Source organism: Bos javanicus, chromosome 26, assembly GCF_032452875.1.
Source record: "Bos javanicus breed banteng chromosome 26, ARS-OSU_banteng_1.0, whole genome shotgun sequence".
Taxonomy (NCBI): Eukaryota; Metazoa; Chordata; class Mammalia; order Artiodactyla; family Bovidae; genus Bos; species Bos javanicus.
In genome coordinates this window covers 13,593,816-13,610,396 of record NC_083893.1, presented here as the reverse complement: position 1 = coordinate 13,610,396, position 16,581 = coordinate 13,593,816, and the positions used below count along the sequence as shown (strand labels likewise).

The 16,581-nt window shown below is 36.0% G+C and overlaps 1 protein-coding gene across 2 annotated transcripts in view; it reads right to left on the bottom strand.

Annotated features, from left to right (window-relative positions):
* Positions 1 to 16,581, bottom strand: part of BTAF1 (B-TFIID TATA-box binding protein associated factor 1) — an 87,852-nt gene that overhangs the window by 37,062 nt on the left and 34,209 nt on the right. For both annotated transcript variants that reach the window (XM_061402793.1, XM_061402795.1), the window contains 8 exons: positions 15,470 to 15,599; positions 15,142 to 15,210; positions 14,063 to 14,152; positions 13,057 to 13,152; positions 12,771 to 12,947; positions 11,933 to 12,073; positions 10,992 to 11,116; positions 8,360 to 8,480 (listed from right to left, as the gene is read on the bottom strand). In XM_061402793.1, the coding sequence (XP_061258777.1) occupies positions 8,360 to 8,480; positions 10,992 to 11,116; positions 11,933 to 12,073; positions 12,771 to 12,947; positions 13,057 to 13,152; positions 14,063 to 14,152; positions 15,142 to 15,210; positions 15,470 to 15,599 (949 nt within the window). The remainder of the gene's footprint in view (positions 1 to 8,359; positions 8,481 to 10,991; positions 11,117 to 11,932; positions 12,074 to 12,770; positions 12,948 to 13,056; positions 13,153 to 14,062; positions 14,153 to 15,141; positions 15,211 to 15,469; positions 15,600 to 16,581) is intronic.

Here is a 16,581-nt window from a genome sequence, read left to right as displayed (position 1 = left end):
ATTATAACATAATTCTGCAGCATTAGCTTATTTTAAAAGTTTTAAGTCAAATAACAGAAGTACTACCATGAAAAGACTGTTATGACTTCATCAAAAACGTTCAACTGGTGATAAATTTTGACAAGATTCTGAGCAAAAACACCGTATTATTCCAGTGATTTGGAGAAATTAAATGGCATACAGTTTCTAGGAACCTGGAGAAAGTCTGATTAACAACACTGAATTTTGCTTCTAATAAACTGAAATCATCCTGTATACGGGAGCAAGCTCTAACCAGTTACATCTCTTTGGTTTCATTGTGTATCACTGCTCTGTCAGGGAAATTTGATAAATGATCACACTACAGTTGTGCTAGATAATCAGCTTAAGTTGTATGTGCTCATCATTAATGCAAGGAAAGAACTGTGAGATAATATCCAATCTAGAAAATTCAACTTTGAGTTCACTACAAAATTAAAGCCAAAGTTCCTAATTTATTTTGGGTTAAGGACCCTCTGAAAATCAGGGAAAGACTATGCACAATCTTCTCTTAGAAAAATACATTTATATACATACTTATGTATAATATTTTGCTTTCCGCTTCAGGGATTTCCTTAAGCTCAGGTTTAAACCTCAATCTAAGGAATTTCTCAACAAATCAAAAGCCCATCCAAATCAAGCAATCAAATGGTGCTTAACTAAATCCACTGTGTGCTCAGAACTGTAGAAAAGGAATCTCATGTTGTCTACTGTACAAATTACAAGCTCACTGAATAAGAACTAAAAATTTTATTAACTAGTTCACAGTACTTAACATCACATACTTCCACAATTTTTAAAAAATAAAAACTATGTTGTCTGGAAGAAAGCTGAGCACAGAAGAATTGATGCTTTTGAACTGTGGTGTTGGAGAGGACTCTTGAGAGTCCCTTGGACTGCAAGGAGATCCAACCAGTCCATCCTAAAGGAGATCAGTCCTGGGTCTGGAAGGACTGATATTGAAGCTGAAACTCCAATACTTTGGCCACCTGATACAAAGAGCTGACTCATCTGAAAAGACCCTGATGCTGGAAAAGATTGAGGGCAGGAGGAGAAGGGGATGACAGAGGATGAGATGGTTGGATGGCATCACTGACTCAATGGACATGAGTTTGGGTAAACTCTGGGAGTTGGTGATGGACAGGGAGGCCTGGCGTGCTGCAGTTCACAGGGTTGCAAACAGTCGGACACGACTAAGCAACTGAACTGAACTGTCTGGAAGAGACTGAAGAGACATTTGGAAAATGTTTAACTGAATTTCCAGAAAGTGAGAAGGTCTAGGGATAATGCATAACTCAGAAAGCTACCTATAGTTCTCTTGCCAGTAGGAAACTAATAACCCTGGTCTTCTTTTTTTCACCTTTCTCAAAATGGCTTGAAAGAAATTCGACAGACTGCAAAATCATCAGCTGGGGGGAGCCTGCTCAGGGACAGGGGATGCCTTAAAGAACTACTTTTCATTGAAAGGGAAAGGGACGTTGGAAAGAAGAAAAGTTCTCCTTTCCTCAGCAGAGAACAGGCACAATTAGGAAAGCTGTAATAGCACTAAGCAAATAATTTAATGTTACTCTCCAATAATTTCTTCTCATTTCCCCCTACCATATTTACCAGTTCTCTTAATCCACCCCTAACCTCATCACTGGAAATCAAAACAGTTGCTTGTAGATCCCAAAGCCATACCTATAGATGGAAGATTCCCCCCCCCCAATATTAATAAATAGTGAATGTAATATAAATTGTAGTAGTCTTCTCAGGCTATAAACTTTGTTACTGTAGTAAATTCTACTTTATAATTATTTAAAAAAACCAAAGGAATAAATGAATGAAAGAACACAGGGTGTTTTTACGGTAGAGAAACTATTCTGTAAGATATAATAATGGAAAGATCATCACACATCTGTGAAAATCAGTAAAATGAACACGTAACATCAAGAGTGAAGCCAAGGGAACTCCCTGCAGGTCCAGTGGTTAGGACAGTGCTTTCACTGCCAAGGGCCAGGATTCAATTCCTGGTCAGGAAACTAAGATCCTATAAGCTATGTGGCACAGCCCAGAAAAATAAAGTGAAGCCTAATATAACTACGGATTGGTTGATAATGACATATCAACGTTCGTTCACTAACTGTAACATTCTGGTGTGTGATGTTGATGGTGGGAGCAGCTATGTAGGGGAGGGCAGGAGGTATACAGATGGGCATTCTGTATTTTCTGTTTAATTTTGCTTTATAAAGTCAATAAATAAAGAGGAAAATAAAATTTAAAAAATAAAGAGAAACCAAAAGCCCAACCAAACAAAAAATCCAACCCAGAATATGCAGGTCACTATCATCACAGGAACGAGTATTTTTAAAAATGCAGATTTCTCCAGCAATACAACATAAAGTCTGCCTAGCAGAAAATACAAGTTACAAAATAAAGCTGAGAAAACAGCTGAGGCTATTCTATCTGAACAATTGTGCAAGCATCTCCTTTTAGTTATTGTTACAAAAAGTTACATGCTTCAGCTCACTGTTAGTATTTTCTCCAAAAATCATTAAGTACAATTTGGCCAATCCAGAAACACCCTGCCTCTTGCAAATCTGAAAGCTGGTTTACCTGTTTTCATAAATTTTGTGCCTGTCTTCCAGGAGACACTGACTTAGGCAGGTAATCTAATGTTGCTTTTTATTTACAGGTTTATTAAACTGAATTGGTTAGGAGTGGGGTACAGTGAGGGGTACAATACTTTAAATTGCTTACAAATTAACCACGTTGGGATTTTCCATCCCAGAATTTTAAAAAATAGTCAGTGGACTTCTAGTATGCTACTAACTAGGAGTCTACTAGTCACAAATTTCCCTTCTAATCTTAGGCAAAGTCTGGAAAGTTTTGATGACTTCAGTAGTAGTCTGCTGCAGCTGCTGCTGCTAAGTCGCTTCAGTCGTGTCCGACTCTGTGCAACCCCACAGACGGCAGCCCACTAGTCTCCTCTGTCCCTGGGATTCTCCAGGCAAGAACACTGAAGTGGGTTGCCACTTCCTTCTCCAATGCATGAAACTGAAAGTGAAGTCGCTCAGTCATGCCTGACTTTTAGCAACCCCATGGCCTGCAGCCTACCAGGCTCCTCTGTCCATGGGATTTTCCAGGCAAGAATACTGGGGTGGGGTGCCATTGCCTTCTCCTCAGTAGTAGTCTAGCAGAGTATAATCCATATTACAGAAAAATTCTTACCACAGACTGTTTACTTTACCAGGTTTAAATTAACTATAAGCTATACTACAACTCAAGTTATAAGTGAATTCACATTTTAAGAGGGCTTTAAAAAATATTTTGGTTTATGTTAAATAATTGACACAGTATTAGCACTTTATGTCATTTTTATAATGAGGGTCAGACGGAATGGTGGGCATCTGTGGGAATACTCAGGGGAATGCCTGATACTTATTTAGTGTAAAGAGAATGGGGCAGTCTCTGTACAGCTCCTTTATTCAGACTGGTGTTCCTGCCTTCACTCTGCCTTTGTGGAACTCAGAATAAGGAACACTGATGACAAGCAAAAATAAGACCGTTGGACATGTCACTATATTTACAAAATCAAGGTGAAACTTTTGGCCATCTACATCCCCTTGTGCTCAGTCCTTCAGCCAGACCAGTTTCCTTTCCCTTCCTCTTTAGTGCCATCATGCTCACTCCTGTATATGTTCTTCCTCTGACTGTTACCCTGCTCTTCACCTGGTAAATTCCATTCATCTTTCAGGTCTCTGTTTCAACTGTACTTTCAGAAAGACACTTCCTTGACCTTTACTCACCTCACTAGTAGGGATCCAGCAGCACCACCTTCTTCCCCTACCAGACCCTTCCCTCATTATGTAATGATGGCTTTATAAAATGGCCACTATGTAATTATAAGGGCCTATCTAGTTGTCTTCTTCTGTCTTGCTTACCTTCCTGTTTTAAGCTCTACAGAAGGAAACAGAAATTTTCTCTTACCAATCAGTATCTAGAAAATTGTAGGCACATAGTAGGCACTAAAATAACTGTTGAACAAATCTACCTTGATTATGAGAATAATCAAAGTCACAAGGAATAGTTGGTAATATGGAAAATTTCCCACAATTGTAGGATTGCAATAAATCCCTAACTGGAAAAATTGGCATCTTAAGTGGGATAAGATCTTGCCAGCACCGTTTTGCTATGCCCCCTCTTTTCTCTTCCCACAAGCACACCCATAAAGTGTGTAGATGTGGGCGGCGGGGGGGGGGGAGCAGCAATCTGATTATCATGTACCATGAATACCTGATTCATGTCAGTAGGTATCATCATTTCTATCTCCATATCAAATGATATGGGGTTGCAGGGAAGAAAATCTGGAAAGAAGCTACATCAAAGTTATGAATCATACTGAGTTCTCAGCTCCTCTACTAATTTGGTCTGAAATCCTATTTTGGCCCATTGCCAAAAAACAAAACCCAATTCTATAATTAGACAACTTGTAATGCCTTGTTTTATTTGTCCAACCAATATTTATTGAAAGTTAGATAAATATTTAAACTTTGCTCTCTTTTCATACCTTTATAAAATCTGACCAATACCTAATTATGCTAATGTTCTCAAATGCCAAAGTCTCAGTCAGCTCTGTTTTTTTGGTCTTTATTCCCTTCTCTAAATATGCATACAGTAAATTTTCTTACATCCTGGACTAAATATGCCCCCAAATTCCAACTCAATCTCATGTATATCTTCATGCTAAATTTATAAGCATCATGCTAATGCTTGCCTTTCAAATAAAAATCAATACCTTTATGTACTAAAATTTTCAATGACTCAGAAGGTGACTCTGATGCAAAGAGAATGGAAAAGCTTACCCAGTCAACAAAATATGGCTAAACTAGAGGTTAATGTCCAGAATATATTTTCCTAGTTGAAACAAAGAGAAGTTGCTCAGTCATGTCCGACTCTTTGCGACCCCATGGACTGTAGCCCACCAGGCTCCTCTGTCCATGGGATTCTCCAGGCAAGAATACTGGAGTGGGTTGCCATTTCCTTCTCCAGGGGATCTTCCCAACCCAGGGATCAAACCCGGGTCTCCCGCATGGCAGGCAGATGCTTTATCCTCTGAGCCACCAGGGAAGGGTTCCTAAGTTGAGTTCTGACTAAAACCACTATTAAATATAGTGGTTATGAACACGAATTAATCTAGATATTCCAGTGAAGTAATTTACAGATAAACATTCATATATACATTCATATATAAACTTGCATGAATAAATACAGTCTATAGAAAGTAAAATCAAGTAATGCTCTACATGGGAAGAGAACCTAAAAAAATGAATATATACGTATGATTCATTTTGCTGCACAGCAGAAGCTCACACATGATAAACTAAACTCCAATAAAAACTTTTTTAAAAAAGGAAAAACAAATGATAAATTACTTCACTTTGTCAAGCTCTTAGTTCAGCCCCCCCAAAAAAAAGTTACATCCTGATTTTAAGTCATTGCTGCTGCTGCTGCTGCTAAGTCGTTTCAGTCATGTCCAACTCTATGCGACCCCATGGACTGCAGCCTACCAGGCTCCTCCATCCATGGGATTTTCCGGGCAACAGTACTGGAGTGGGGTGCCATTGCCTTCTCCTCTTAAGTCATTACCAAATAAAATTAATTTGGTTTGCCTAAGAGTTCTTATTTCATACTCCCTGAGAAGCCAGACTTGCTAATACTTTCACATGTTAACATCAGAGATAAAGGCACAGGGATTAAACAATTTATCTTCAAAGTATGTCATAAAAGAGCCTAATACAAATGAGATTTCAGGAATTTCCTGGCAGTCCAGTGGTTAGGACTTCATGCTTCAACTGCCCAGGGCCCAGATTCCATCCCTGGTCAAGGAATTAGGATCCTCCAAGCCATGTGGTGCAGGCAAATAAATTTTTTAAAAAAGAGAATTTATAAATAACTTATTAACTGTGGTTCTATACAAAAACATTTTAGAGACAAGCATATATGCGTATGTACTTATGGTGGGATAAGTTGTAAGATTCAGGCTATCTTCCTTATAAAGTCTTACGGTTTTGCAAAACAAAACAAAATTACTAAAGATAAGCATATGAAAAGATGTTCAACATCATATATCATTAGAGAACTTCAAGTTTAAACTATAGTGAGATACCACTACACACTTATAGAAAGGCTAAAATCAACAACACTGACAACATCAATTGCTGGGGGGAGGATATACGGCAACAGAAACTCCTAATTCATTGATGGTGGAAATGTAAATTGGTACAGACATTTTTGGAAGACGTTTTCTTATAAAATTAAATATATACTTAGCATATGATCCAGCAATTGTGCTTTAGTATTTACCCAAGTGCACTGAAAACTATGCCCATACCAAAACCGACACACAAATGTTTAAAACTTCATTCAAACTGATAAAAACAGAAAGAAATGAAAATATCCTTTAACAGGTGAATATATGAACTGTGTCACATCCATACAATGCAATATTATAAAGTGATAAAAAGAAATTAACTATCAAGTTATAAAAAAGACATAGAGAAACCTTAATTTTGTAATGCTAAATGAAACAGAAGCCACTATTAAAAGGCAATATACTACATGTGTGTGTGGCTCAGTCGTGTCCAACTCTTTGCCACCCCATGGACTGCAGCCTGCCAGGCTCCCCTGTCCACGGAATTCTCCAGGCAAGAATACTGGAATGGATAGCCATTTCCTTCTCCAGGGGATCTTTCCAACCCAGGGATCAAACCCAAGTTTCCTGCATTGCAGGCAGATTCTTTATCTGAGCCACCAGGGAAGCCCACATACTACGTAACTCCAACTATGTGGTATTCTGGAAAAGGGAAAAGTATGAGAACAATAAAAGAGTAGTGGTTGCTAACGCTGTGAAGGGAGGAAAAGTGGAAATGCACAGGTGCAGCACAGGCATTTTTTAGCGCAGTGAAACTATTCCTTATGATACTCTCGTGGTGAACACATACCACTGTACATATGTCAACCCATAGAATCTACACTATAAATAGTAATCCCTAGTGTAAACTGTGGGCTTTAGTTAATAATGTATCAATACTGGTTCATCAACTGCAACAAATGCACTACACTAATGCATGTTAGCTAAAGGGGAAACTGTGCATATGGGTAGGGGCATATAGGAACTATGGACTTCCTGCTCAGCTTTTCTGTAAACCTAAAATTGCTCCTAAAAGTAAAGTGTATTAAAAAAACAAAACAACAATATGAAGGGAAGAAATGTGATAATTTTAACAGGTCTATCTAAAGTGAATTTAAGAATATTTACATCAAAAACACTTAGGCCAAACTCACAAAACCGAAAAAAAAAAAAAAAAATAATAATGTGAAAACTCAGAACCCATGCCTGATCAACTAAGCATTATATTAATAAAATGGACATGATAGTTTTTTCTTAGAAGATTCTGATCAGACAAAAATGATAATGCAAAAGGAAATTTACAAATGTTGATTCATGGTAGTGCAACACAATACCGTGCTATAAATTAAAGGAGGTCTACATGGAATATTCCTAATTCACATAGGAATGCATGGTTGATGAACACAAAAGAGACATTTATCCACAGTATTAATATATAGTCTAAAAGAAAATTAACCATTGTTTTTTAAAGACCACTGGCTCAAACTGCAGCACATGTAAGTAACAGCATAAGAAATGGATTCCTTATGATGTTTCCCTAAATTCTAGTATTTTGTTTGACCTTTAGGTCTATTTTTAAAACAGGAATGTGAAGCCTTTTACAGACAGAGCAAGGATTACTCAGCTCATAACAGATTTCTATTTACACAGTGATATTACCTGAAGGTTCTCTGTAGGCATTTCAATGTGTTACTCCTTGGAAATAAAATGCTCTTAAGACTGAGTATTCCTTAAAAGGAAGTAAGTGCCTAGCAATTGTATTATCAGTCTTTTCAAGTCACACTGCAGAGCTTCACAGGTAGCTTTCTAACCTGGGATGGTTTTTGCCAACCATCCAACTGTCAACCATACAGAGCAGGCAAAGAATGAATAACATGATCTTTGACAGGAAGGGATGATTTAATCTTTGGTTCAACAAAAACTTACTGAGAGCCACCTTTGTGTTAAGCAATATTCCATATGGGCTGGGAATACAATCTAGAACAGTATTAAAATATTTCTGCCCTTGTGATGATTATATTTTTATGTATCTACATAGTCACCATACCAGTTTTACTAGCCCTAGCATTCTCCTGATATTTATGTGAAGCAAGGGTAACCTGGTGGTCAGATTGATCTTACAAAATTAATCTCTAAAAATTTCAAGATTACTGTAGTATTAGTTCTTACCTGGTCTTGTGTTGATAATAAAGTGAACAGAGTCTCCAAGGCCGCTCTTCGAACTGATGATATAGTGTGATGCAAAAAAGGCCAGACACGTGGAACTAAAACTGTGAGTGACTGCTGAATACTAATGAAGAAGACACAGGTCAATCTTACTCATCCTTAGCTGAAATTCTGTTGATACATCATCTAAATATCATTTCCTTATGGACCTAGCAACTTTTTTGATGAATAAATTCTAAAAAGACAATACAATTTTCCTATGAACACTTGCTTAACACCCTCATACGAAACTGTTATTGTACCACCAGAATAGAACAAATGCAGAAACATTAACATGAGGTTATTCTGTGGCACTAATACCATAAATCACCTCTATCAAATTAGAACTTTTCAATATAACTGCATTTATTCTCAGTCTGTTCTCACTCAGGAAAATGGGACATGTATCTTAGTTGATAGTCCGCCTACACACAAATCAGGATTGTTAATCCTTAATCCTTTCCTACCATTAACTCCAACGGGTAACCAATAGGTGCACAGAATTTATATACCCCTTTGAGGCCATCTCTATCATATATCAAAAGAAGCAAGGGATGGTAATGGTAGTAGCTTTGGAATTTGTTATCCTAAACTAGCATTACTAAATTTTATGGCAAACTCAAATTATCTTCCTTCTCACAGATTAGATTTTAAATGTGAAAGCAAGCAAAGGCACGAGTTGGCTAACAACTTGGACCATAGGATTCCTGTCACATCCATGAGTCATTTATAAAAGTCACCTCAAATTAGCAAATTATTTATAAGTAGCATTTGAAATATATACCTCGATAGAAAAACACATGAGGAAAAAAGAATATGTCAGTGTAATTATCTGTTCTTTTGGCTCCTCTAAGGAGGTCCATCTTTTAATGATATTTTCATTACTTGCAGATTTAAATGAACGTCGCCTTTTACATTTATTTACACATCTAGTAAATTTACTTATAAAATTACAACTTAAACACATGCACACACAGACATAAAATAGACTCAAATATGAAAAAGCATTATAGCAGGTCTTGTTAATAGTGTAACTCTTCATGCTCCAAATACATGCTGCATTTCTTCTTACATAAGCTGGAAAGTATCTGCCAAATATCACAACATATGAAGCAAATTTTCTAAGGCAATTTTGAAAAAAAAAAAAAAAAGATCGAAAACTACATTATTTCACACTGAATTAACAGAATTTTCACTACATTCTTTGATTTTGTTTTTACATTATCTAGCTTTTCCAACACTGTCCACTTGATTATATACATACATTTTTTAAGTCCAAAGCCTTTTTTATTTTTTAGGGCAAGTGCAAACAAACCAAGGCTCACAGTTCAAGTTCACTCTACATGAGTTTTTAAATAAAGTTTTATAGAATTACAGGTACGTTCATTCCTTTATGTATTATCTACAAGCGCTTTTGTGCTACACAGACAGAGTTGAGTAGCTTTGACAGAGATCATATGGCCACAAAGCCAAAGCCTCACTATCTGGACAGAAAAAGTTTGCCAACCCCTAATAATAATTAAGAATTCTTGCATTTTGCAGCTTGAGAAGGGCTTTCACACAGATTAACTCATTTAACCCTTATACCAATGAAAGTGTCTGAAAATTAGGCAACACCATATATGCACTACCATTTCAATTTTTCTCTTCACTTTATAGGCACTTATTTTGCTATTCCAATTTTGGGTTGTCCCACTAGCCTAAATTTAATGTTGAAGGACGACCGCAGGTCAGTATTACCTGAAACATTCTCTCCCTTCCTGATAAGTGATTACTGAAATCAAGAAAATATTTATTTGTGAAACATGAAAAACATGTGTGATGTTTTTCACACATCAATGATTTTCATTGGAAACAGATTTACTCACAGGACCAGAAATCATTTATAATCATAATTACATAAACATTCATTGAATACACTTACTAGCCTAAGAAGAGTAATTAACTTTTTCATCTAATTTTTTTTTTTTCTGTATCTCCAAAGATATTAATATTTAGGAGCCAGTCTAAAAGGCAGGGAATACATTAATTAGCTAAGCTTCATTTCAGATATCAAGACAGTAAAATAAATGACACTAAATTTTTGGTTTATGTCTTTGCTTTACCCATTCTCTGCTTTTGAACATTGTATTACATTATTATGTATTCCCTTCCTGTTAAGTGATTATTGAAATCAAAATATTTCTTTGTGAACATCACGAAGAAAATGCTTACAGAGTAGCAAAATTTGGAAATGTAAAACTGATGTTCACTGATAATTCTATTAACCACAGTCACAAAGGCTACAAAATTCTATAGTCTAGAGCTAGGGGTGAAAATAAAATGGATAACTGTTTATCTAAAGTTAACTATGATAGGATTAACAAGTTGAATGATTATATAATGGAATTAACCCAAGAATATAGCCTCTCTAAGTTTCTGCCCCCAAAGAGCTGGTGGCTAGAGAATGAAGAAGAAAAGTCCTCCTGAAAATAACTGTCTTTGGCATCCCCTACTTACAGTGCTGTTCTAAAAGATTCTAGACTATCATATGTTTAATTATCTGGAACTGTATGTAAACACTTTCTACTTTATTCCATTGAATAGAAATAATTACCTGCATTGTTGAACCTGAGGATAAGTTAACAAGGATGACAGAAGAGTCATAATACTATTTGTTGAAGCTGTTAGATCATCTAGTTCCAGAAGAGCATCCCATAATGTATTTATAATGAAAGGTACCTATAAGATAGGTTATCAAAAAAAGTTATTAATTTTGCAAGAAATATTCACCAGCCATGCCAAACTGTATTTCAGGAGTCACTATTGATTCAATAACATATACAACCCCAATGACCTTGGATAATCCCAGTTCTGAGTAAAGTTAAGGAGGAAACATTATTCATCTTCAGCAATTCTCTACCCTTCTTTTTAATGCCACTCAGCTCTACTTTGGCATTTACCTTTCTAGCGAGGTTCATAATGGATGGAGAATTCAAGAAATAAGATATCCCAACTGTATTTTCCATAAAAAAGAATCATAAACTTTGAAAACAATACAGCTTACACATATATGTCAGGACCCTCTGAGCAATTTTAATATAGTTAAAACGTTCTTAATCATCATGAAAAGACAAATTTATTTTCTGAGCTTTCGAAGTACTCTCAAATACACATGTTCTGGTTTTAACAATAGAGGGAAATCAGATGGACCTTAAAAGAGGCATTTCAAAAATGAAAACATAATAAAAAATCAAAAGTCAAAATCAAAACAAGCAAAAATCTCATTTGCCTAAAAACCAGGAATGAAATGAACAAGGAATGGTTGCTTTCTTTTTAAGGAAGTTCTCCACATATTCTGTACATGAAAGGGAATAAAAAGACACAATTTATTCTTCCCGAGAATATATATATCAAGATCTTATGCACCAGAGGGCTGACATAAGAAAAATGGAGATGTTAAAAAAAAAAAAAAAAAAACCAACCTCAATGTTTTTTCTAACACGCTACACAACAAATGTAAAAGGCTCTATAGGAAAAAAATGCAAAAATATTTACTTTTTGTGTCTGAAGATACACAAGGCTTTCTACCACAGGTACTAATGATGCTGCAGCAACAGCTCTGACATCATCATCAAGATCCTGGAGTCCTTCAATTATTCTAGTTAAAACTTTAGGCAATAAAGTATTAATTACATCCTGTAAAACAGTACACCAAAACAGATTAATTTCTATAGTGCAAGTGATGTGCTTAAAAAATCTTTTATTAAATTAACATACAAAAGTATAAATTCCAATATTTATTTTAAAAGAATCATGTAAACAGAAATGAAAACAGTGTCATTAGACACCTATGTAATTAATCTCATTTGAAAAAGAACATAATAGTATTAATACTTCACTATTCCATGTGACTTGAAACATCAGAACGTGTTTTCAAGGCAGGAACATGAATTCCCACTGTGAATACACATACATATATACTCCTATGCTAGAACCTGAACTTCTATCTCAATCACTGACAACCAAAGGGAATAAGAGAAAAGAAAAAAGAAAATCATCTCTTCCTGCTTCTCATTACTCCAACCTACCCTCTTTTCAATTGCCCCAACAGTCAGCACCCAAAGGTTACTCCTGTGATCATACACTAGAAATCTCACTGAGAATTGGGCTTGCTATGAAACAGAAACAGGTTTCCAAGCATAATTCTCTTTTAATTCATACTTAAATTGTTAGTAGCATCACCTGTCTCTATGATACTACCTCAAGGAGGCAAATCTTGAAGGACTGGCTTATCTGTAACACTAAGAATCTAGAGCCAGTTCATTTAATTAATGAGAATAAACTAAGAGGGGGAAAACTCTCCCATACATGCTTCAAAAACTGAAGTGTTTACCTGACGAACTGCCAAAGCATACTTTATTCCTAGCAGACCACCATGTCTAACTTCCCACTGTTCTTGTGTAAGTAATTTAAGCAGCACATCCACAGTCTTATGAACTCCTGTTTCATTCATGTGTTTTAACACCACACCTAACGTTTGAGCACAAGTTTCACGAACCGGTGCCACAACCTAAAAATGAGAAAGCAAGAAAATTCACATTTGCAAAAAAAATATATACATATATATATATTTTAAGAATCTGAAATCTGATTGGGTAAAGCCTCCCTTAGATACTTACTTCATCAGAAACAAAGTCTCCAAATCTGTCTAAAGCGAACACACAAAGGAGTCTAATAACCAAGTCTTCCAACCACTCTTGATGCTGTTGAATCATCTGTTAAAATTATCATTTTAATAATACATTAAAACATATTAGGTCCAAAAATCAAAACTAAACTATTACAGCAAACTAAAACAAAACACTGGGACAGATTATTTTAGCTGTAGGAACAATAACCAAACTATGGAACAGTCCCAGTTACTACCTTCAATATTAACCACATCTTCTTTGATGATTATTTATTTGGATATACTGTACCAAAATCTATAAAATTCATGAATTCTATTATTTTACTTGCACTCCCAGAGAAATTGAGAAACCACTTAAGGTTGTTGTAATATCAACTACATCTATTCAGTTCGGTTCAGTCGCTCAGTTGTGTCCGACTGTTTGCGACCACATAGACTGCAGCACGCCAGGCTTCCCAGTCCATCACCAACTCCCAGAGCTTGCTCAAACTCATGTCCATCAAGTCCAAGATGCCATCCAACCATCTCATCCTCTGTCGTCCCCTTCTCCTCCAGCCCTCAATCTTTCCCAGCATCAGGGTCTTGTCCTATGAGTCAGTTCTTCGCATCAGGTGGCCAAAGTATCTATTATCTAGCCTATTACTACCGCCTCCATGTTACACCAGTCACACTGCTTATTGACCTTTAAACTATACTCTCATTCATCTCACTCTACATTCTAATCTATTACACCCTGCTCAAATATGAGTGCTTCTACATACTTTTCCACTCTGTATTTCTGAACATATCTTTCCCCTGAACTCATTCTTTCTCTATCTATAATATAAATAAACCTCTTCCTAATTTTTTAACCTTTTTCCTTATGTTCACCCCTCCATATTTCTTACTATTTACCTCTCATTTCTACTTCATGGCACATGCTCTGCTACTTTCCTGAGAAAGAGGAGATCTACTGAAATCTGATGATAATTTTGATTTACTACACTTACACTTACCTCTTCTAAAGTGCTATCTCCCATTTTACCACCACTTTTCCCATGAGCTTTAAGGATTTCCCTAAGTCCAGTGCCTGCACCATGTCGAACCTAAAAAGAACCAAGAAGCAAATATCGGAGGTTAAATGCTTAAGAAACAGTGTTTAACTTTTCTTCAATATGAAAAAGGGATACTAGATTTTTAAGAAATTGGAACAAACTGAGTGGGACTTCACAAGAATGTGTTTTTCTTCTACTATCCAAGAAGAGTTACATATATTTATCTCACAAGTTTGATTATATGGATTTTATTTTTTTAAAAGGCAAAAAATAGCTATGCTGAGTTCTGAGATACTAATCTGCTTGGCTGTCATTCCTCTACTCTCTACTTGCATTCAGCATTATCTACAGCAAAGGAGAGAAAAGAAGCATCATATAGTGTTCTTTATAGTCCAAACACCAATATTTTAGAAATAAATACATCAAAACTAAGGTTCAAAGCCACCAGTGTTAAACATCAAAGGAAGCCAATTTAAATAAAATGTCTCATGACTAACACTTTATTGTAGCCCTGAAGCTTCTGCAATGTCACCTGGGAGGGGAAACACGCCACCGACACTGCCCCCATTACTAAAGGCCCCATTCGAGTTAAAACGTGAACAGTTTCGAACAGAAGTACATCTGGGAGCAGAAAGCTAAAGGCAAAGCTAAAGCTAAAAGGTATTCCAAAACAGTGTTGTAAAATTACTCAGAGACCAACCAAAGAATCTTTTGAGACTACCAACCCTCAATTTCAACCAGAAGAACTTCCCTTTCATCTCTTCTACATACTGAGAGCTGTTCAAGATCTTTTTTGAAGAAATATTTATGAGGCTAAGCTACCACTTGCAAACTACTGGTCTTAATCAAAACTGTCCACTTCCAAAGGAAGTTTTTTACTTAGAGAGATATGCAACTCTTTATGAAGTGCCCTGACAAGTGGTTCTGAAAGGGACATAGGGGAAAAATAAGGACTCTGACAAGACAGATTATGATTGATATGGTTTCTATCATTAGCAAAGAAAACAGAGTTGAGAGAAATTGTAATGAAAAAATCCTACCTCCCAGGAGGGATTAAAAAGGTCATTGCAAAGTTCTTCACAAAAGCTTTCCAAAGGCCATTCATTTGTCTGAATAAGAAAAACCAAATTAATATTACTTTAAAAGATCTATTTTATGCCAATAATTTAAGTGTATTTATTTGTAGGACTAACAATAATAGTCAGGCTTTTAAATAATCAAAAAATTTTACTAACAAAAAGTTCTTTGATTTTTAATAACAAAATTTCTCAATTAACAGATTATTATATTATATACCATCTACTAACACATTAGTATGAAAAAATTATAAATGATTTCAAAGGATGCTTCAGGGTATTTCAGTAGTACCTCTTCAATTAAGGGAGAGCTGTCTGGAATATTATCAATCAGAACTTTGGAATCAACTGCAGACTGATTAATAACAACATTTGATGTCTTTCGTCTCTTTTCTTCTGGTTCCCCATCTGTGCTATCATTGCTTAAAAAAAAAAAAAAAAAAAGGTCACCATTTATTTAAAAGAAGTGAATACAGAACACTGTGGACCACAATGAATGTAAGAAAGTAGACTGTGTTTACCCACAGAGCTCTTTCCTACAACAGGATTTGGTAAATAACCCTGGATTATTACCTACTATTTGGCTTAGCCCTTAGCCAAAAAACATATGATGTAATATGGTGACAGTTCTCACCTTACAAAAGTAGCAGTCTTAACTTGTAGCCCTCAGGCCATCTCTCTGAATTCACTCTCTAATACTCTTACTTCTGTCTACTCATCCCAGCCATACAACCTTTCTGTTTCTTGAATATTACATGATTCAGGTATTTATACTTGTTCCCTTTACCTGGAATGCACTCCCCTTGGAAGATCTTCAATCCTCATTCAGAGCTCGTAATTATTATGGAAAAAAAAAATCTGCATATATGGATCTTCCTGGGGAAGTTGTCCTAGTCTCTAGTAACAGTAAATACGCTCTCTGACAATTGAGCAAAACAATCCAAACGGTACTCCACAGCTAAAGGCAATGTCATCAAAATGTTTTTGGAAATCAAGCAGACCAAGATTTAAGTTAACCAACATCACTGTTTTAAATAAGCAAAAAAATGGATCATTATTAGAGAAATGTAAATCAAAACCACAATGAGGTATTGCCTCATACCAGTCAGAATGGCCATCATCAAAAAAGTCTACAAACAATAAATTTTGGAGATGATATGGAGAAAAGGGAACCTCTTTGCACTGTTGGTGGGAATGTAAGTTGATACACCCACTAAGGAGAACAGTATGGAGATTCCTTAAAAAATTAGGAATAAACTACCATATGGCCCAGCAATCTCACTGCTGGGCAAATACTCTGAGAAAATGACAGTTCAAAAATACACATGTACTCCAATGTTCACTGCAGTACTATTTACAAAAGCCAGAACACGGAAGCAACCTAGATGTCTACTGACAGATGAA